Source organism: Gopherus evgoodei, chromosome 2 (assembly GCF_007399415.2).
Source record: "Gopherus evgoodei ecotype Sinaloan lineage chromosome 2, rGopEvg1_v1.p, whole genome shotgun sequence".
NCBI lineage: Eukaryota > Metazoa > Chordata > Testudines > Testudinidae > Gopherus > Gopherus evgoodei.
In genome coordinates this window covers 260076903-260100112 of record NC_044323.1, presented here as the reverse complement: position 1 = coordinate 260100112, position 23210 = coordinate 260076903, and the positions used below count along the sequence as shown (strand labels likewise).

At 39.2% G+C, this 23210-nt stretch overlaps 1 protein-coding gene across 12 annotated transcripts in view; it reads left to right on the top strand.

The window, feature by feature from the left end:
* The window catches only part of UBR5 (ubiquitin protein ligase E3 component n-recognin 5), a 160715-nt gene that overhangs the window by 74113 nt on the left and 63392 nt on the right, over positions 1–23210 (top strand). For 7 of the 12 annotated variants that reach the window (XM_030553626.1, XM_030553617.1, XM_030553620.1 and 4 more), the window contains 11 exons: positions 570–679; positions 2925–3037; positions 13145–13288; positions 13373–13484; positions 13713–13867; positions 15437–15634; positions 17107–17317; positions 17971–18015; positions 20958–21084; positions 22330–22481; positions 22929–23024. In XM_030553626.1, the coding sequence (XP_030409486.1) occupies positions 570–679; positions 2925–3037; positions 13145–13288; positions 13373–13484; positions 13713–13867; positions 15437–15634; positions 17107–17317; positions 17971–18015; positions 20958–21084; positions 22330–22481; positions 22929–23024 (1463 nt within the window). The remainder of the gene's footprint in view (positions 1–569; positions 680–2924; positions 3038–13144; positions 13289–13372; positions 13485–13712; positions 13868–15436; positions 15635–17106; positions 17318–17970; positions 18016–20957; positions 21085–22329; positions 22482–22928; positions 23025–23210) is intronic. The other 5 variants (XM_030553625.1, XM_030553624.1, XM_030553622.1 and 2 more) reach the window with 3 other exon arrangements.

Here is a 23210-nt window from a genome sequence, read left to right as displayed (position 1 = left end):
GCTTCCATTAAAATGGATAACTCTGACTTGAAAAAAATGGTTTGGCCTGAAAATTTTCACTTACTCTAAAAAGAAGCTGTTTTTGTTAGTTTGACAGTTTTCTTACAACTTATTTTGAGTTATAGGTCACTTTAATAAATAAACACCTTTCTCTTCTTCCCACCCTACCTCCCAAATTAGTTCACATTTGGGGATGTTTTAACATTCCAAAATGCAGGATTTCAGCTCTCCATTGAGAACAATTTTACAGCTAGACCCTGCGTAAGGAACATAGCATCATCTAGACATTATAACTTTATCCTAGTAGCTATAATTGGATATGTTAAAAGCCTAGAAATATAGATTTATATTAGAGTTTTTACTGTTTCATTCTAAATTAAGAAATCTGTTTTTAAGTGTTTGCAAAAAGAAAAGTAATTTTAGCTCTTACACAAATTACAATTTGAAATGCTTGGCTAGATTAGGTTTTTGTTCAGCAAAACAAGAAACTGTTTTGTCCAAACCTTGAAATAGACCTTTCATTCTGTTAATGTTTTTTTCATAAATATAATTAAATTCTTAAATCCTAGGCCTGAAAGCAAACAGGAACCAGTGAAAACTGAAATGGGTCCACCACCATCCCCAGCTTCTACCTGTAGTGATGCATCTTCAATTGCAAGCAGCGCATCAATGCCGTACAGTAAGTTTTACTTTAATAGTGAAATGTCCATATCACTGTTACAAATGTCTTGCGTAAGTTGGGAACGTATACCTGACAATTGCACCGCCCCCTTCTTTCCTTCCCCCCCCCCCCCAAAAAAAAAAAAATAAAAAGCTTATGGAACTTTTTCTGTAAGTGCGGATTTTCGTAAGTTGGGTTTGTGTAACCCGGAGAGCATTTGTATATATCACAGTTACCCTAAGTCTATCCGATGTATGTTTGTTTTTATTTATCTCTAACATTGAAGAGTGCTCTTGACAAGCAATTTAAAACCAGTAAATGGGAGATGTCTTATGAATAGTGTAGTTAACAGAAATCTTTGAAAATGTAACTTTCTGACTGGCAAAATGCATTCTGGCTCTTCGGTCCTAACTGCAGTTCACATAGACTACTGTGAAAACATTTTTTAATCCACTGATTTTGAAAGTTCTGATTTGCCATTGTTCTTCTAATGTAGAATTTATTAGAATAAACAGTGGGAGTTTAGTGCTAGTATCTTAAAGTTAAATATAGTAAATTTCAGTCATGAAGCTTGTAGATTTATACAAAAGCCAATAACTATATGATGCTCATTTGGTAGAAACATTGTAGTTAGTTATACAGAGACTTCCATTATAACCATTTTCTTACGTTTAGAACTTCCTGGAATGAAATTTTCCATTCTCGGTTTCAACCTAAAGTTGAACTGGTTTTGAAAAATTGAGTAAAATCCATTCTTCAGTTTTTGAAGTGTGCAAGGGTGGCAGAAATATACCTTATGCACTTCCAGATTATTTTAAGACATTTCTGACATTGCTCAGGCATCTTAACTAGGGCATGCTTCCAATTGGTTAGTCTTCCTCTGAGGACCTTCTTCCACTCTTATGTGCACATACACAAAGTAATAGTTTTAAAAATTTAGAAGTTCAGTATTGCACATGTGCTTTAAAACTGTTTGCTACTTGCATCAACAGTTCTCAGAATACCAAATACACCAGATTAAAAACTCAAAAGCACTTGTCCTTACCATACCACCTTTGTGACTTTTAATCAGTATAGCTATTCTTATTCTGATACTGTAATTTCAACAACTTCCTCGTTTAGACCCGTCCCTCCAGTTATACGCATACCAGAGTGTACTGAAGGGTCACATAACTACCTAGATTAGAGAACTTTAGGTTCAGACCTACAATACTAATTTTGTTATAGCCAGTATCTAAAGAGAGAGCTTTCAAAATAGAAAACTGTTTTATAGATCAGTTTTGAATGCAGCAACTCTTTTTTTGACTTAAGACTTCAGGCCACAGCTGTCTGTTTAATCGTTCACTGTTTAAATAGTTATGTTCCAGCTATTAAAAGACTCCATGTTTTCAGCCCGGTGCTTATACGTTTGTGTGGAATTTTAAAGCTGTAAGTGCAGGTCTATAAATTTGTGGAGTTTATAAACCTTTTTCCCGTTTCTTTATTTAAAAAAATACAAAATCATATGTTCGTGTAATGTTGGTTAATACGAACTCTTATAAGTAAGGAAGTGAAAGGCTTCATACTAATGTTAAATCAGCCATGTTTCACGTTTGTATTCTTGTTGTAATGTAAATACTTGCTCTTCAGATGTTGATCTTTAAAACAAAATGATAAGACTGCCATGAATACATTGCAACCCAGGTCCAAAATGTGTACTATCACCTTTACCACAGTAATACGGTTTTATTCATCTGTCAAATATTGGCCTGGGCTAGTTGGCAGAATTTTGCAAAGCTATCATAAATGATGCAGCATATTTAACATGTCTGAATTAAGGATCTTATGCTAACTTCAACTTTTTAGGTCATTCATCATAATTACTGTAACATTTATAAAAACAGTATTTTGGTACTTTAATACTTGGAATCTTTAACATATGGAATAAACATGGCTAGGAATGAATTAACGTGACTAAGGAAGTCATAGCTTTAATAGACTTTTTTTTTAGTTTCTTTTTGTTATGGAACAGCTTTACTGTTTGGTACAGATTTATTAGCAAAACATTTTAAGTGGCATTGAGAAATTCTGTCATGCTACTCTGACTTCAGACAGTGTTAAAATCAAACTAAATTTTACTTCTGATTTAAATTTTGATTTGAATAATGGTACACTTTTGCAAAGCGTGTGTGTGTTAGGCATAAAGTAAGATCTCTGCTATATTTAGATGAAATGTTTCAAGTTTCGGGTTTTTTTGGTACTTATTATTTTGTTGTTGTTTAAGAACGACGACGGTCTACTCCTGCTCCGAAAGAAGAAGAGAAAGTGAATGAAGAGCAGTGGTCTCTGAGGGAAGTCGTGTTTGTAGAAGATGTTAAGAATGTTCCTGTTGGCAAGGTTTGTTTAAAATGAATTCTGATTGCTTTCCATTTAATTGCTGTGAAACGATCTGTCCTTTCGATTGGCTGACTGTACAGTTGGTTTTACTTTGGCTGTAGAGTGACCCAATTTTGGGGACAGACGGGAGTATTGTTGGCTGTGCTTCTTCCCAGCACAACTTTTGTCATATTTTGAACATTTGTTCTTAACCCCGTCAGTGATGCTCATCAACTGCAAACATACTCTGAGTTCCAAAATGCTGACTGTGAAAGAAGTAATCTTTGATTTTTCCCTAGACTTGATCCAAGTCTATCTTTGCAAGAAAAGCACAAAGAATTGACCTTGCTCAAAAGTTCTTACAATGGAAGGAACGGTAGCCCCCTGGTTTGTCCAGCAAAATCGTGGTGGGTCAAATAAACTATATTTTGAGACAGCATCACCTGAAAATTTGTCTAGACAAATCTATTGATAAAATGGAATCCCAGAAAACAAACAAGAACAAGGTTCGGAGTAGAAATAAACTGATATGTTTACTGGAGACTGGTAATAATTTTATTTCAATTTTTTCCAGTATGGCACCATCAGGACACTTTCCTTTAGTCAAGAATGCCAGTTTGTGTGGTCCTATATATCTCAGGACCCCAAACTTCTCTCTCTACCCACATGTGAAGGTGAACCTGCCTTTAGAGATCTTGTGCAGGATCAAGAGTGCTGAAGAGGGAGATTCTGTCTCTACACTGTACTGCCCTTTATTTCCAACACTCCTTTAGTTCTGGCTTTATGAAATTAGTTGGGAGGGATGAGGTCAGTTGGGGATGTTTCTGCAGTATTCTCCAAACTGGGGGGAGGGATAGCTCAGTGGTTTGAGCATTGGCCTGCTAAACCCAGGCTTGTGAGTTTAGTCCTTGAGGGAGCCACTTAAAGATCTGGGGCAAAATCAGTACTTGGTCCTGCTAGTGACGGCAGGGGGATGGACTCGACCTTTCAGGGTCCCTTCAAGCTCTATGAGATAGGTATATCTCCATATATTATAAAAGCTGGCGCAATTTGTAGTAAACTGCAGAAACTTGCACTGCTTCCCTTTCTGAAAGGGGAAGAGCCCACGATATATTTCCACTTCCTTGTATGGAGTATTCCTGCATAAGGGAGCATTGATTAGTTTATGTAAGAACACTCGAAAGCATTTGCAGGTTTCTCTTGGGGAGACAGTGTGTTCTAGTGGATAGGGCACTGGACTGGGAGTCGGGATACTTGGGGCTGGTCTACACTAGGGAGAGGATCGATCTAAGATACATAACTTCAGCTACGTGAATAACGTAGCTGAAGTCGAAGTATCTTAGATCGAGTTACCTACCGTCCTCACGGCGCAGGATCGACGTCCGCGGCTCCCCCTGTTGACTCCGCTATCGCCGTTCGTGTTGGTGGAGTTCCGGAGTCGACAGGAGCGTGTTCGGGGATCAATATATCCCATCTAGATGAGATGCGATATAGCGATCCCCGAGAAATCGACTGCTACCCGTTGATACGGCCGATAGTGAAGACATACCCTTGGAATCTGTTACTATTTCTGCCACTGATGTGGTCTGTGACTTTGCAAAAGTCATTTAATCTATTTGCCTTTTATCTGTCTCTTCCATTTAGATTGTAAGCTCTTCAGGACAGGGACAGTTTCTCACTGTATCTGTACAGTACCTGGCACAATGGTGCTAAATCTGGGGTGAGATCTCTAGGTGCCACTGTAATATATGCATGCGCCTGTAAATTTTTAGAACTTACAAAAGTCCACCAATTGCTAGTAAGGAGGCCCACCCCTCAGGACTACTCAGTCACCTTTGCTGTTTTTTTTAAATATAGAAGGCTAGATGACACTATAATAATGCAAACAGTGTTTCTAAAAATAAAACTGTAACAGGTTCAAGCTATCAAAAAGAAAGGGACAGGTCCAGTTAATCTTTCCCTACCCACCAATCCCACTGCTTTCAAGAATTCTTCTCACCTTCTCCTCCAGTAATCTTTGCAGACTCTCCTTTGTTTGAACAGAAATGAAGCCTGCAAAACCTATTCCTCTCTTCCAAGAAATGGTATCAGGCATGAATGAATAGTTTGGGGAAAAAAATAATTCTTAGTGTCCAATTCTTGTATTACCAGCCAAAACAATCACATAGTTGTACTGCTGCTGTTCATGTCTGTCCTTTTGCCCTCATTTTTCTAATCATGAGACCAAGTTGACTTAGTGTAGAATGTGAACTCTTGATGGCCAGGAATGTGTTTTACGCACCATACTTATTTATGGTGCTGTTTTAATATCTATTTATATCTCTTAGATTGTAAATTCTTTAAGGTAGGGAAACATTACTACTTATATATTTATATAACACTGTAAAATGTACAATGCAATGTAAATGTCAGCCAATTTTAAGTTTCAAGCAATAGTATAAAAACAGATAACAAAATAAAGATTTAGATAAACAGTAGCTTCTAGAACCCAGGATGCAAAAATAGACGTGCACTTGTAACATCCGGTGAAAGAGGGCAGAAAAATGCAAGTTGCAACCTTACTGATTCAGATTGCTTAGCTTCTTTCTGCCCATGAAGTTGCGCAGAACAAGTTGGGGACACACTTAATATCCACTGGAAAAATACTGTTCATTATGCTTCTGTCTTGCAAGCCTCCCCAATAGCCAATCTTGTTCATCTTTCAACGGTAGTGTTGGTAATTGTTTAACCTTTTTTAACTCTTTATTGAATGGAAAGAGGATTTGGGTCCTCATATTTTAGATTTATACATTGCATGTATCATGAATTTTAGATGCATACAGACTTCCAAATGGCAAAGTTATCAAACATGTCAAAAAGACAAGATGACCTGCCCGATTTTGGAATGGACTCAATCCTATTCTTTCCCATTCTCCTCCTTTCTCCTTCTCTCTTCCCCCCCCCCCCCCCCCCCCCCCCAGCAAAAACACAAAATAACCCAGTCATCCCTCTGTGTGCCCGCCACCATGTTTGGAACAGTAAATGTTTTGTACAAGCTCCTCTCCTGCAGTATGAAATCAGGGCTCTGACAGATCAGGGTTTCTGAGACTTCCACATCTTGAGGAAACTTCAATGGAAATCTTCTCCTAAGGTCTGCTACCTTAGATACCTCAGATAACTGGAGAGGGGGTGAAGCAGTCCCTCAAGTAGCCAAAACTTTGAAGGTCAAAACCACAACACCTTAAAATTCATTCTCTTAATTTGTCTTCTGGTGAATCTCATGAGGCACAGGACTAATGTGACCTCTTTGAGAAATACTGCTTAGTAAGCAGGCAATGACAGGCTTCTTGCCGAGAGCAGTACTTGATTGCTATCTTCTAACCATCAGAAAGCATCTGAACTTCCCTATGATTTCTCTGTTTGGGGCACAGTGAAGAAAAATGTTTGGGTTTAGGGTAAAAGACCCTGTGGCTTATGTATTGTCACTCCAAGCTAATATTTCAGTTGCTCCAAAATTATAAAAATCTCAGTTAAACTTTAAAAGGGAGGTTGAGTTTAGAGCTAGGGGCTTAGTTCAGAAGCATTTCATGGTTAGATTGAACCAGCAAATAGCTTTCAAGAATCTAGATTCAAAAAAAGAAACTGTTCTGGCCTCTGGAAATTTTTAGTGCTGCTAGTGCACTTGACTGTGTGCAACAACTTTGCCTAAATATATAATCTCTAGATGCTGTTAGGATACTGCGCAGACCAGGTGGTGTGATCTGTTTGTAGGACCCTATACAGAGAATGAATAAGATCTGACCAGCTGTTTTTTGGGGAAGGGGGGAGGGAAGTGAAGGGGTGTGGTGTGGACTCAGCCTCTGATGCTGGTAAGATACAATCCTCATGTTTGTCCTGTTGTCCCATTGCTTGGCCTCTGCAGTGATTCTATTAACACTGGGCTCTGTCAGTTCCCCCATAGTCTGTACAGCAACCATATTATAGAAACAGACCTCATGGAATTGGCAGGAATATTCTGATGTGTATCTGTTCCTTTGGTACTACACAGAAGGATGGTCTGAGTGCAGTAACTCCTAGTTTATTGTAGTCTTAAGACACTGGAAGACAGAGGAGCAGCAGAACGTGTCAGATGGAAGCTCTGACAAGGTTGAAGTTATTTCCCAGACCTGTATTGTTTCCTAGTCTTGATGTTCCACTTTAATCCTAAACCTCATGGGGTTAGAATGGAATCCAAAGCATATTCCTCAAAGCTCTGCAGGTCAAGGAGATCCTAATTAGAAGGTTGCCAACGTGGTGAAAACGGATACAGGAACAGAGAGTGAATATTATTCAACACCAAAGTCTTGCACCTGCTATTTTAACTATTAGATTCTGCTGCTTGGAATGGTTGAAATCTGAAATGTAGGAAAATTGGGTTGAAGCTGCTTCTGTCTTGTACTTTGGCAGCTGCAGTTCCATTTGGTCTGGAGCTTCCTATTGGCAGCGTCTGTCGCTTCCCCAAACAACTTCAGTCTATCAATTGTATCCTGGATCAGGTGAGAGTTTAGAATAGTGTCCATTTCTAAGTTCGTAAGCCAAAATTTTCCTCTGATTGTAGGGGATCTTGTGTGTAATACCCAAATTGGATTGAATGGGTAAAAAAGCTTGGCCAAAAGATTGGGATATATCCTTTTAGGCAGTGCTTCAAATGTATTTAGTCTTAGTTTCTAGAATGTTTGCCTTTGGCCTCAACCCCATAGGAAAAATGCCTTAGAGGTGCTCACATCTAAGGGTACGTCTACACTGTGGGATTATTCCTATTTACATAAACCGGTTTTATAAAACAGATTGTATAAAGTCGAGTGCACGCGGCCACACTAAGCACATTAATTCAGCGGTGTGCGTCCATGGTCCGAGGCTTGCATCGATTTCTGGAGTATTGCACTGTGGGTAGCTATTCCATAATTCCCGCAGTCTCCTCCGCCCCTTAGAATTCTGGGTTGAGAGCCCAGTGGCTGATGGGGCAAAAATCATTGTCGTGGGTGGTTCTGGGTAAATGTAGTCAGTCATTCATTCCTCCGGGAAAGCAACGGCAGACAATCATTTCGCGCCCTTTTTCCCTGGATTGCCCTGGCAGACGCCATAGCACGGCAACCATGGAGCCTGTTCAGCTCTTTTTTTTACAATCACCGTATGTGTACTGGATGCTGCTGACAGAGGCAATACTCCAGCGCTACACAGCAGCATTCATTTGCTTTTGCATGATAGCAGAGACGGTTACCAGTTGTTCTGTACCATCTGCTGCCAGTGTAATTTGGCAATGAGATGGTGGTTATCTGTCCTTCTGTACTATCTGCTGCTATCATGGGTGCCCCTGGCTGAGATCGGCTGGGGGTGCAAAGGCAAAACTGGGAACGACTCCCCGAGTCAGTCCCTCCTTTATGGTTTCTAAAAATAGCGTCAGTCCTGCCTAGAATATGGGGCAAGTGTACTAGAGAGCACAGCTGCTCTGTGTCAGATCCTGCAGAAATGATGAGCTACATGCCATTCATGGGGGGGTGCCCCTGCAACAACCCCACCCGTTGCTTCCCTCCTCCCCCAACCTTCCTCGGCTACCGTGGCAGTGTCCCCTCCCATTTGTGTGATGAAGTAATAAAGAATGCAGGAATAAGAAACAGTGACTTGTTAGTGAGATAAAATGAGGGGGAGGCAGCCTCCCGGTGCTATGACAGTCCAGGCAGGACTTTAAGCGGTGCGGGGGAGAGGAGCCCAGCATGCCGCTGCTATGATAGTCCAGGCACTACAGAATCTTTTCTTTACACAGGAAAGGGAGGGGGCTGATGGAGCTCAGCCCCCAGTTGCTATGATGAAGATGGTTACCAGCCATTCTGTACCATCTACTGGGAATGACTGAGAATCATTCCTATTTTCACCCAGGCGCCCCCAGCCAGCCTCACCTGAAGCCAGCCAGGAGCACTCACGGGTCGATAAGGAGGACGGTTACCAGTCCTACTGCACCGTCTGCCACCGAAGAGGGGAGAGGAGCGGCTACAGCTCTTTATTGCTGCAGCATCGCATCTACCAGCAGCATTCAGTAGACATAGGGTGACATTGAAAGAAGTCAAGAAATGATTTCTTTCCTTTTCGTTCACGTGGGTGGGTGGGGAAGTAAATTGACGAGCTATTCCCTGAGCCACACCGGACAATGTGTTTGACCCTACAGGCATTGGGAGCTCAACCAAGAATGTAAATACTTTTCGGAGACTGCTGGGGACTGTGGGATAGCTGGAGTCCTCAGTACCCCCTCCCTCCCTCTATGAGCGTCCATTTTAGTCTCTGGCTTCCTGTTACGCTTGTCACGCAGCACTGTGTAGCCTGTAGATTTTTTCAAACGCTTTGGCATTTCGTCTTCTGTAATGGAGCTTTGATAGAACGGATTTGTTTCCCCATACAGCGATCAGATTCAGTATCTCCCATATGGTCCATGCTGGAGCTCTTTTTGCATTTGGGGCTGCATTTCCACCCGTGCTGATCAGAGTTCCACACTGGGCAAACAGGAAATGAAAATCAAAATTTCGCGGGGCTTTTCCTGTTTACCTGGCCACTGCATCCGAGTTGAGATTGCACCACTGTGACCGCTCTGGACAGCACTGTGGGATATCACCCGGAGGCCAATACCGTCAATTTGCGGCCACAGTAACCCTAATCCGATATGGTAATACCGATTTTAGCGCTACTCTCGTCTGGGAGGAGTACAGAAACCAATTTAAAGAGCCCTTTTTATCGATATAAAGGGTCTCGTAGTGTGGACGGGTACAGCATTAAATCGGTTTAACGCTGCTAAAATCGGTTTAAATGCATAGTGTAGACCAAGCCTAACATGGTCCCTGAAAAGGTGTGTAGCTCCTTTTTCATGGCTGTATTTGTCTTAATCCATTATTTCTTTAGGCATGGCCTTTTGTACATGCTCTGAGGGTGAGGAAGTAGTCTTCTCTTTACATAAAGTTATATATGGGTATATATATTAAATATACATGTGGGTTATATTGAAATAGGGCAAGCTATTAAACTGGTCCTGTTCAGTCCCACGGTGAATTGGTTAAAAGTATAAAATTGCACTTTCACTTGGCTAGCTGTACTGCTTTCCGGAGAGGAAATCCAGTCACCCTGGAGAGATGGAATATTTATGCAGGTTACCAGTAGACCCTCAAAAATGTAATTTCTGAAAGGATCGGCTCTGTAATAGTCATCTTCCATGTTCTTAAATACTGGGGAGTGTTCGGCAAACATAGTCTTCTACACTGAGCCTTAAGGAGCAGAACCTCAGCAGAATTGCCTCCATTTGTTGCTGAAGAACAGAATGTGCCATTGAACATTTTATTTTCCTGATTGTTCGGAATATTTTTTTCTCCACTTTGCTTTTTTAGTATAACTTAATGAAATGCACAAAAGAATGTGTGTGTGTGTTCAGTGTTAGTAAATGCATATCTCTGTGTATGGTACGTGGCAAATTTACTCAAATATTTCCTTTTCAATCAATATTTTAAAATATTGAAAAACTAAGGTGGAATATAAGTGGAATGCGGCAGAAATAGAGCAGATGCCATGGAAAGTGAATTTTGCTTTTGGAAATATATTTAAACTTCAGTGTTTTTATCTGCTTGTCTTTGTTCTAAATAAGTTTGTCTATTTAATGACAACTCTTAGAGGCTACTCGTACTGAATGTACGACTGTACAATAGATGCATATATTCTGTTACTGAAACTGTATTTTCGTTTTTGATGGCATTTGCACAAATTGTGAGAAGTTACACTAGCAGTTCGGAATATCTGTAGTAAACAATTCTGTTTCTGAAAGATATGTCTAAATCAAGTATTTTTATTAAAAAGAATAAAATAATAAAACACCAGGGGATAATAGTGAGCTTCTTTCATTGCATTGAGACTAAAATAAACTGGGAATAAAAATGAGTCTGAGCTACTTGACTAGTTTTAAGAAAAAATTTACTGTTGTATACTGGTCAATTAATCTTTCTCTAAACGCAAATATATAATAGATCCAAACTCTTGGGTCTGTGTTCTCTGTGTATAACTGGGATCAGAGCATCCAGTTTTTACTTCCCAGCTGGTTGCTTAATTTGTCAGTGGGTGGTCCATCCCGACTAGTCTGACACACAAAAGCCAATAACTACTGTAGCATCCACCAATGAAGGAGCGACCTTAGTGCTCTTTTTTTCAGGAGCTCACTTTTCATCCGTTCTCTCCTAAATCTTTTTGAATGAAGGTTTCCCCTAGTTTTCCTAAATCAATTCTGACTATTAGTTTCTTTCTAAATAATGTTCAGTTTTGGTGCTTTGCCTTTAAAAAACAGTTTCCTTTTAGGGTCACTGCATTTTTCTTATTCTGTCAGTATTTCTTTTTTACTGAATATATGAAAAGCAGCTCAGTTGCTTTAAATGGTTACGGAAGTGTGATCAGAAGAAGTCTAGAGCAGATTTGCTTTAGGAAGATGTGTTGATCTTTTAGATGCTGGGGACAGCTCGAACTTTTTCCCCTGTTGCAGGTTATGTAAGTCTTGAAGATGGGAAAGGAGGCAACATGGAAGATGGCCTCATAACTTCTATCAGGAGCACTGAGAGCTAAGACTCTGTACAGAAGAGGCACAAATCAAAACTTCCATAGCAGCACTTAAACAGTCATTTGTGAGTTCCCGTGCGTAAGAGCAGTGGTTGTGCCAAGGCTTCAGTGTGGTCTCAAACACTCAATCTACATCACTGGTCACTGGAGAAACTGGCACTGAATCCTCCCTTAAAGTGTAGATTATTTACTGACATTTCCTATGCATAGTTTTTCCCTGGAATGCCTGGATCAAACTGCTTGAGTCCTCCATGCAATATCATTCTTTCATTAGTATTCCTGCTAGCTAAACTCTGGTCTAAAACATGTTCTCTTTTGGCAGGGCCAGGTTTGTGGCATTACACCATGTTCTTACAGCTTGTCAACCCTGTATGTTCTGTATTAATTGACACGGCATAGGGCATCAAGCTCACTCCCATCTCTGGGTGATTGTGCCATATGCTTTGGCACCAGTGCCTCTGATACTGCTGGTTACCTTGTTGCCATTCTTGTTGCCATCTGTCTTTATACAGGGTGTTAAGGTATTCTTTTTCCATCAGTGCATCTACTTCCACATACCACTTGGCCACCTGAGACTGGTTGGGAAAAGGGTTGGGAGTCCATAGGCATCTCTGTTACCCTGAAGATTTAGAGGGAAGCTCTCCTACTCCTTACAACTCCGTAGGAGTAGAGGAGGGTGCAGCAGTTGACTAGTGAACAAAATATTTTGTTTCCTTGCAGGCAGGGTACCTGCACAAATTTCACTTAATTTAGAGGCTAGCAAAAGCTCCAGAGTTGTTGTTCCTTGAGATGAAGGCTTTAGTAAATCTGAAGGCGGATCTCATCACCTGATTATGACTAATACTTTCATCTTTTGTTGGACCTTCATTTGTCCTAGAAGCCTCAAAAGTTACAGCAGCATAGCACTTTTTCTGCTGATTTTTCTCTTGTACTTTTGAGAGACTGGTGACTGCAGCTGGAATGACCAAGGGACACGATGGCTTTGCAGTTTGGTGATTTAATGAACACAGTGCTAAACCGAGGAGCTTACTTGACGCAAACATACCAGTCTTGCATATGTAATGTACTTGTCCTTGAAGAGATGCTCCACTTAGAATTTCAGAAGAAGTGGCCTGAGTGGCTTTCGACTGCTTTGTAAGGGGAAAGACGGATGTAGTGTAAATGTTCCTGGGTATGCGTGGCTACATTCTTAGACTCAGGAGTTTTAGTAGTAAACTATTTTTGAGATTGGATTAGGGCAGATAAGACCACGCTGTTCACTGGTTACTGTCATGCGGCTCCTTTCTGTAGTCATTCCAAATACTGGATTAGGGGTAGGCGTTAAGAAATCCACCTAAACAAATAGGTGCACAGGAGCCCAGTAACTGCAGAAGAATAATGCCCCTAATAACTAGGGGCCTCGGAGTTAAGACTTACCATCTCAGACCAAACTTCTGTGCTCTGACAAAAAGGTTCAAGGTGAATGAAACTGCTTTTCAGCTGTATCTCAAAGTTTTTAGTAACACATCAATTATGTGTGTGTTCTGCTTGTAGGTACTAAAAGTGGATGGTGCCTATGTTGCTGTGAAATTTCCAGGCACATCTAGTAATGCAAACTGTCAGAGCAGCTCCAGTTCAGATCCTGATCCTTCTTCCCTTCTCCAAGATTGTAGGCTGCTCAGAATAGATGAACTCCAGGTACGTTGAATGGAGAAATAAAAAACAGGAATTTGAAATTTCCTCATGGTGTTTGCATACTGAGATCTTACTCTTGTGTTTTAGGTAGTCAAAACTGGTGGGACTCCAAAAGTTCCAGATTGCTTCCAAAGGACTCCTAAAAAGCTGTGTATTCCTGAAAAAACAGAGATTCTAGCGGTGAATGTAGATTCAAAAGGTAAGTGTTTTCTGTAAAGTACCCTGCTGCACTTCTAAGAAGTGTTCTCTCCCCCCTGTCCCTTTTTTGTGGAAAACATTTCAACTGTCAAATTAAGGTGCATGCTTATCTGCGTTGATTAACAAATAATTACAGATGCAATAGTTTGCATGTGTGTTGTGTTGTATTACAGAATGCCACCAATGAGAGATGTTAATTTTTTTCTTTCTTGTTCATGTACCCATGAAGGAGTGCATGCTGTCCTGAAGACTGGGAACTGGGTTCGATACTGCATATTTGACCTTGCTACTGGGAAAGCTGAGCAAGAAAATAACTTCCCCACTAGCAGCATTGCTTTCCTGGGTCAGAATGAGAGAAGTGTTGCCATTTTTACAGCTGGACAGGTTTGTTTGGGTTCTTTTGTTAATTTCCCTGTTAGATTTTAGTCGTTTAACTTCTCAGAGCTTCAGTTTTCCTAATCTGTAAAATGAGAATGCTGCTTCCTTTTCTATAACTTGTTTAAGATTTGGAAGAGCTGGGATTTTTAAATGGTTTAAGGGAGCTAGGCATCCAACTCCCTTGACTTTCATTGGAAGTTAGGCACTTAAACACTTAAGCATGTCTGAAATCCCCATATCAGTACTTTGAAATCCTTAGATAGAAGGCACAAAATATTTTTATTACAGAGGAGGCAGCTGTCTGCTGTTTGCTTCAGTGAAGACTTCAACAAACAGCAGATATGGCTGTGTTCAGGAGGAAAGTAGATTTTCATCTGGCCCATTTCTGAACATTTGAATATAGCAAAAACTATTTCATGCTAGTATGTGTTAAGCTTGTTAAGCATCTGCCTAATAGGATGTGAAGTGCATGTGTCTGTAAGGAGCTTAATGAGCACTTAATCACTGACACATGGCCGTGTGGCACATCCTATTTTAGGAGCATTCTGAACTACTAAGTCCCCCTTGAAGCACTTCCAGAAGACTGAAACTTCTTAAATGTTTCTCAGTCCCAAGATCTTATTAAATGGAGCCTCCTCTTTGGGTTCCTGTGGCATCAAGGTTGATCAGATTCCAGTGATGGTGTAAAGACGAATAGGTCTGGCTGTGCTTTTGCAATATTTTGCAAGTCAGAGCTGCTAACTCCTGTGGTGTTGATCTGCTTCTTTTAAGTTTGTCATTCCCATCCCCCCTTTAAAATAATAGAAACTGGGGGTCAAAGGTATATTAAATCACTGTAGAATTTGCATGGCTAAATACGTAAGTCAGATAATCCCAAATTTAGGTTGAATATGCAGACTTAACTCAGTATTATAATGCATATGTAAGGGCCATCTGTAACTGCATATTTTAATGCAGATTATTATATAAAGGCTATAGAGAAAATCACACACACATGTACGTACGTACGTTGTGTAGGCAGTCCATGATTGTAACCTTGCTTAGGTTACATAAGTGAATAATGGATCTGCAGGCATACATAGGTATTTAGAAGAAGAAACAAAAAATAATTTTCAGTGATTTCTGCAAGCCACATCTTTAGTACAGATATGTAAGAAAATTTTATTGTCAAAGATCCTCTGAAAATTTGTAGAATTCAATGTTTCCATTCAAGTTTGTTTGTAAACAGTATTGTTTGTCAATAAATTATGGTGTCAAAGATCCTGGTATTGTTTTAGGATTGGTACATATTTCATTTTAATTAAGGTTGAATTTTAATTTTTTGAAGTAAATTGACACTTATTTGTGCTATTGACTGTGCTGTGCTAAGCACTTCCCAGTCATTCAAGAAATGGTGGCTCTTGCCCCAAGGAGCTCAATCTAAAAAGAGGTAGAGAGAGGTTATGAATTTCAAATCAGCTAGATTTCCTGTGGGCAGCATGACAGAAGTGAGTCTTTAGGAGGGATTTAAATGTGGAAATACATATTATATGATTTTGCAAAATGGTGATCTGGTGTTAATTTATTTTTATGTAGGAATCTCCTATTATTCTTAGAGATGGAAATGGAACTATCTATCCAATGGCAAAAGATTGCATGGGTGGAATAAGGGATCCCGACTGGCTTGATCTTCCACCTATTAGTAGTCTTGGAATGGGTGTTCATTCCTTAACAAATCTTCCTGCTAATTCAACCATTAAAAAGAAAGCTGCTATCATCATCATGGCTGTTGAGGTAATGTTCTGTGTTTTGCTTACTTCATTACTATATGGTAATCTTAATAACTGCTTTTTTTAAAATGGTAAATTAAAGCATCTTGGTTTTTAATTCTTTAAATTACCATTACATTTCTACTCTTCTGTCATTTTAAATTCAGTAATGTTTTATAAACCTGAAAACCAAACACAGCTATTTAGTAAACCAAAAGGTCTTTGACATGATTCCAGTGTGAGATTTTTAAATTATTATTTTATAGTTGTTAGAATTATTAGGGATTATGCTTCTAAAGTTTAAAATATTGACTAGTGACTCTTGCATGATATTGTATTATTCTATTATTGAATGTATGTGCTTTCTCAAGTGATCAGACGTTTGCCATGTTACTGTAAATGCACTACAGTTTGCCTGTAATTTGAACTAGTGCAGGAAATGTTAAAGGAGAAATTGTAGGAGTCATTTCTTGTGAATCTCCATTGTTGCGACGTATAAAATCTTTGGGGAAGGACCTCTTGCTTGAATCCTCTGTAGAGTGCCATATACACCTATAGCACCATATAAATAATTATACAATATATTGAATACTAGCATATGCAAAATGCCAAACATGCTAGAAGAACCTCCACTACTTCCTCTTAAATGGTTAGTGTGGTGTGTTAGCAGATTCCCTAAAGCAGTGGCTCTCAAACTTTTTTTTTTACTGGTGACCCATTTCACATAGCAAGCCTTTGAGTGTGATCCCCCTTATAAATTAAAAACACTGTTTTATATATTTAACACCATTATAGATGCTGGAGGCAAAGCAGGATTTGGGGTGGAGGCTGACAGCTCACAACCCCCCGTGTAATAACCTTAGGACCCCTGAGGGGTCCCAACCCCCAGTTTGAGAACCCCTGCCCTAAAGGATGAATTTATCATATGTGCTGTACTGCTGCACATCATATTAAACCTATATTGAGTCTTTCATTGGGGTACTCCACATTTTTAAGAGGAAAAGGGGTCACCCAGACAATTTCAACCTCCCCATCCCACTTCTACCAATCATTAAGAAAAAACCCTATAAAAGCCAGTTCATATAGACCACTTGTTGTGTTCCTTGAGTCCTACAATTTTGCTGTGGTACATAGTCATGAATCATAGAAATCCTGTATCTTTTGAATTGATGTAACCAGGTGTGATGCCAAGAGCCAAGCGTTTGTAGTTTGACAGATGCTTGGTATTTCAGCATGTCCTTTTTCTTTAATTTTCTTTTATTATTTGCTTATAGTAGAAATGACATTCAGTCTCAATATGAGATGATGTTGAGATCATAACATTAAAAAAAAGTTCTAGTATATTTGTATTCAGCGTTTCCTGTGTTACTAGTGAACATCTTAGACTTAAGTTTTTGCATGTTCATTTTTCAATGCAAAGCCAGAAATATCTAGAATTGTTTGTCTAAATTTTTTGTTCCATTTTATTAAAGTCTTTCTTCCTTTTTCTGAGCACAGAAACAGACTTTAATGCAGCATATCCTCCGATGTGACTATGAGGCCTGCAGACAATACCTGATGAACCTTGAACAAGCTGTTGTCTTGGATCAGAATCTACAAATGCTACAGACGTTCCTCAGCCACAGATGCGATGGAAATCGTAATATTCTACATGCTTGTGTATCCGTGTGCTTTCCAACCAGTAACAAAGAAACTAAAGAGGAAGAGGGTGAGCAATGTATCATGAGAGCCTCTTTGAATCTACCTTTTTTTAATACAGTTTCAAGAATATTTGAAGGAGAGCCAAAATTTTCAAAACAAGTGCCTAAAATGTGGGACCTAAAATAAATGACCTAACTTTTCAAAGGTGTGGAGCTTATGCAGCTCCCATTTACTTCATTGGGATTTGTGGGAGCTGAGCGCTACTTTATTTAGGTGCTTAACTGTGGTTTTAGGACACACTTAGAGCACCCAGATCTGAAAATTTTAGATTGTCCCTTTATATCATTATTAGCTTGGGTTTTTTTTTTATACACACACATAGTGTTCAGGTTTTCTTTCCAGGATTATCAAATAACTTGTCTAATGTTTACTGGTGTCTTTGGTATTTCTTCCATTGAGAAATCTGTATTGGAAAATATGAACACAGGGCTTTCTGTTGATGTAAGGGACTGACATTTTTTATAGCTTTTAAAATACTATTGCATCAAAACCCCCCCCAAAAAACTACATGAAAAGAACATTGAGCATTTGACTTTGCAAACTTAAAAGATGGGAAATGCCAGAATTAAAACTACTCTTGCAATTTTAATTCAGCCCCCTCCTGCGTATGCATTATGATACAGTCTTTACTTACATGATCACATACTATTGTTTCCACAGGGCTACTTCATTCAGTGCACAAGATGGACAGTGCTCACCAAATGGGTAGCTATTCAATATTTCTTTTATCCTCATCATTCAATGTATGGCCCCATTCCTTATTTATTGTACACCATCCAAACCCTGCACTGAATAAAGATTTAACTTCCTGATGGGCTTTACTGTGGTGCTCTCATAGTAGTATCTTGGTTCTTTACAGGTTTCGGAGTAGCAGCCATGTTAGTCTGTACTCGCAAAAAGAACAAGAGTACTTGTTGCACCTTAGAGACTAACAAATTTATTTCAGCATGAGCTTTCGTGAACTACTTCTTCGGATCATAAAATGGAACACACAGACAGGAGTCATTAATGAACTTATCTTCATAATGCCACTGTGGTGACTGGGTGGTATCATCTCTGTTTTACGCATGAGGAACTGAAGCATAGAGAGTAAATCTGGAAGTGCCAACTAATTTTGGGTGCCCAGTTTGAGAAGCCATGGGCCTGATTTTTTTTCCCAAGTATTTAGCAATTTATAGCACTCTCCATTCAGAGCACAACTCCCGTTAATCTCAACTGCTGTTGTAGAAGTGTGGATCACTCACAAGTCAAACCCCATGTGTCTCAGGTTGGTTACCCAAAGAGTACATAATGATCACCAGTGGAAAATTTGATTTGTGACTTTGCCACAGGTTTTCTATATGGTACTGGGAGGGGTGGGGGAGGGGAAGAAATAGAATCCAATTCTTTAGAGTGGAATACAGCTGCCTTAACTGCAAGACCATCCTTTTTCTTCCTGCAGTTCCTGGTCTCATTTATTACACACCTTCCAATTTCTGTGACAAAAATGAGGCAGGGGTTCTACAGATGAAAGCCTCATTCACTGCACAACAGTGATTCCCAGAGCACTGTCCATCATGTGCACTGATTGAGGCAATGGTCCTTTGGGAAAAAATACTGTGTGATCATGTAATTAAAGACTGTATTAAAATGCATATCCACAAGAGGACTGAAATAAGGTTGCATTGGCTAGCAATCTTAATTCTCTCTCTCTCGCTTCCTAATTTTAAATACTTGAGTGTGTAACCTAAACATTCTTTTGACAGTTTTTTTTTTAAGTGTAATTGACCAGGTTTCCTTAAAACTTAAAATCCAAAAAGATAAACATTCCATCATGTGGAGTCATATTGACTCCTCTCCTCCTTATAAGTAGGGTTGGGCTCTTTAGTTCCCATGCACAGTCTTCCCTACTTGAGCTAACAGTAGCAGTAGTGGTAGAAGGTTATCTTCTGTTGACCTGCCACTAGACAGAGATGGCAGCAAAGGAATGTTGACTCAGGAATAATGGATTCAATTTCAGGTTCTGTAGAGGGTGTGTTTGAGTTTCTCAATGAAATAGTTATAAAAATTTTAACATGGACTGAACTGTTCATCTCTTTCTGAGAACAGCTGAACCAATTTGGCTTCAACTTTTGAAAAAGACATAAGCCTAAGGTAGTCAGCATGAAGTTTCAGTCCAAATGGTTCGAGTCTGGCAAAGCTATAAGCAACTGAAACAGGGTCTTATAATGGAAAATGTCAGGCAACATTAAATATACGTGTTAGTACTGGTACCACTTATAATGATGTGTATGCTTTTATATATGGACAGTACCAATACTGTAACCTCAGAACTTTGATCATATTAAAGTAGAAACCTTAAGCAGTTCTAGTTAAATGCTATTACAGAAATGCTTGTGACATTTTTTAACTCAGAATATAAATCCAGTGTGGTGGTTTTTTATAGTTTCACATTATCTGCCTGAATAAAATAAACTCAGAAAATGACCTTGTAAACTGCATTAACTACTTAACTGGAAATGTTTTGTATTTAGCTTGTATCTTGCTGAACAGTATTTCTAATGACTTTTACTGATGCCTATTTTGAGATTCTGAACTAGAATATTTCATAGGGAAGTAAGTAAAGGACTATTTCTCATTATCCAGACAGAAGCACTAAAAGTAAATGACTTAGGCCTTGTCTACACTGGCACTTGACAGCGCTGTAACTTTCTCGCTCAGGGATGTGAAAAAACACACCCTTGAGTGCTGCAAGTTTCAGCTCTGTAAAGTGCCAGTGTAGACAGTGCACCAGTGCTGGGAGAGGGTAGCTATTCCCCTCGTGGAGGTTGTTTTTTCAGCTCTCTCTCCCACCCTGGTGCTGCAGCTACACAGCTGGGGCAGCGCTTTAACTGTGCTAGTGAAGACATGCCCTCAGTCATTTTTGGATTTTTAGTTACCACAGTGGTGTTGTGTTTAGATGATTGGCTGTTTCTCAGGAATGTTGTAATCTAGACAAAATGGTTCTCTTTGAGAGAAACCTTTTATACTGAATTATACAATTCTTTTTGTAAAACTTTTATTCTAATACACAAAACAATGAAAATGTCTTGCTGATCCTATTTGTTGTACCATAGATTTTTGTCAGAATTGCCTGCATGATATTGTTTTGTCAGTATCTTGATTAACTTTTTGGGTTGACACCTCAGAGAATTTCAGAGGGGAGTGCTATGCAATTGTTTCTTTTACAATGACTTTTCAAATGCTGGTTCCCTTTGGCACTAATGCCCTTTGTATGTTTGTACAGCCATTAGAGGAGATTTAAGACTCTTTGGGTTGTCGTATATAAAGATACTAATAGTTCTATACCTTATTCGTTGAATCCAGAGTCTTATTCCAATAATTATTACACACAGCAATATCTGGATACCACTTGCAAAATGAAAAACATAAGATCCATGTTTTTGCAGATCATAAAGCACATTCTATGCAATCATTTCCCATCAACAGCTATTTTCCTCCTAGAGCCAGGGAATTTGCAACTGGAAAACTAATTGAATTTAAAACAAACAAATTATGAGTTTGCAGGAGAGTCTTTAAGATGTAGTTAAGATCCCTGTGTTAACTCCTTTTTTTATAATGATACTTTATTTAAGATTTGGCACCAAATGTTTTTCTTAATGTTTCAGAAGCAGAGCGCTCTGAAAGGAATACATTTGCTGAAAGGCTTTCTGCGGTTGAGGCTATTGCAAATGCAATCTCAGTAGTATCAAGTAACGGTCCAGGAAATCGGGCAGGATCATCAAGCAGCAGAAGGTATAGACTGGTTTTACCAAGCTTGCTTTGTACTTTGAGTACCCCTCATATGTTAATGAAACTATAAAAGGTGATATTAGGAATATCAATTTCAATATTCTCATTTACTTTGCCATCATAGAAATTACACTTCAATGTACACAGACCACACACATTGAAATCATAAGCCTATTCTAGAAGAGGTTTGTTTTGCCTTTTAGCTGTGGTCAAGCATGGGGTGCTGTTGTCAGATTAAGGAGAAAGAAATGGGGGTGTGGTGATTAAAGTGCAGGAGTGAGGGCCAGACAGTCTTGGCTCTGTTTCTAGTTCTAGCATGGACTTGTGGGCATGTCTCTTAACTATTCTGGCCTTCAGCTTCCTCAGCTGCAAAGTGGCATTAGTACTTATCTACAATCTGGAGATTTAGAGGCTTTAATTGCGGTTTATAAAGCACATTATAAAGTGCAATTAATTAAAGAGTCTAAGAATAAAAGTGTTATAGAAATGTTTGAAAATTGCTGCTTATACTTACATCTTAAGAGAACTTCTAGGATAAGCTAATGATTTCAGTGTGTATGATCTGTATCTAAATCACAAGGTGTCCCTATTTATTTGCCTGCTGCAAGACCTCTAATTTCATTAAGTGCTTCCTCCCCCACAAGCCCTCAGATCTGAGTGGTATCTACATTTATAGATGTTTAGGACAGAACCTACAGATAAGTGTAATGAGTAGCTATCTTTCAAGTATCCGGTTCCAGAGCCATTCTTCCGTTTTCCTTTGACTGGATGGGGAGTCTGTATGATATTTGTGCTTTGACTGTCTCGCCAAAGCATAAATCCACATGAAATAAAACAGTCCTTTGCCATCCCTGGGCCATAGACCTCTACTCCATATCCATACAGTCTTCCCTTTTGATGCAAGGGAGTAAAAGGTGGAGCCTTCCTCTTACTCTCTCTGGAATACCCAATCTTGCAACCTCTAAATAAGAGCAAGTGCATATACAAGAACTTTTAAAGGGAACAAGACCCAATAACAGAAGTACTGGGCCACAGTGGCCCTTAAAGGGCCAATATATCCTGCTACAATAGAATGTTGGGAGGAAATGTTAAAATTATTGCTTGACTGATGATCTCTCTGTACCTAAGACAATTATAGGAATAAAAGAAGTTTGGGTTGCCTTTAACTACAGAAGTTTTTCTTTTAAGTATATTACCTAATTATAAATCAATGTGGAAGTGAATTTGTTCTGTTTGGTTTGTATTCAGTTTGAGATTAAGGGAGATGATGAGAAGATCCTTGCGAGCAGCTGGATTGGGTAGACATGAAGCTGGAGCTTCATCTAGTGATCACCAAGACCCAGTTTCTCCACCAATAGCTCCTCCCAGCTGGGTTCCTGATCCTCCTGCAATGGATCCTGGTAAGATTGCTAATGTATCAGTTGATGTGAGTGTAAAACTAGACATGATTAAAAAAGCAACAAACTAATGACTTAGACACTAAATTTTAAATTCACCTTCAGAGACTGAAATGTTAAATGTCCTGAAGAGTAAGTATTGTTAGTAATGGAGTAATCAGATGTACTTTTTGTATGGAAGCAGTGATTTAGAATTTAAAAGCACTTATTCAAACTGGTACAATAAACAAAATTTGTTTAAAATGCTGTTGCCAAACTTTTTTAAAGTATTTGCTATAATGTTGGCTATATTGATATCAGTCTAATTACATGACTTTTTGCTAAAAGCAAAGTGTTAGTTAAATATAAAGAACAGGTATATAGTGTCGCTAGAATACTGCAGAAAAAGCTTGTTGTTAGAATGTACATCAATATATTAAAAAAAATTCCTGCTGTTCTGTTTACTGAAAGATGGTGACATTGATTTTATCCTGGCCCCCGCTGTGGGATCTCTGACCACAGCAGCGACTGGCACTGGCCCAGGACCTAGCACCTCCACCATACCAGGTGAGAACCTGTTCTTTATCTGGATATGCTTGGGCAGGGGAGGAGGGAATCACGAAAGCCACCTTTTGATAGGTTTTTGTGTATCCCAACTGCTGCTCCTTTGTAAATACAGATAGCTTTGGCTTGAAGCAGCATATAACCACTATTCTTAAACTTATTTTTATGTAAAGCACAGTTCAATAGAAT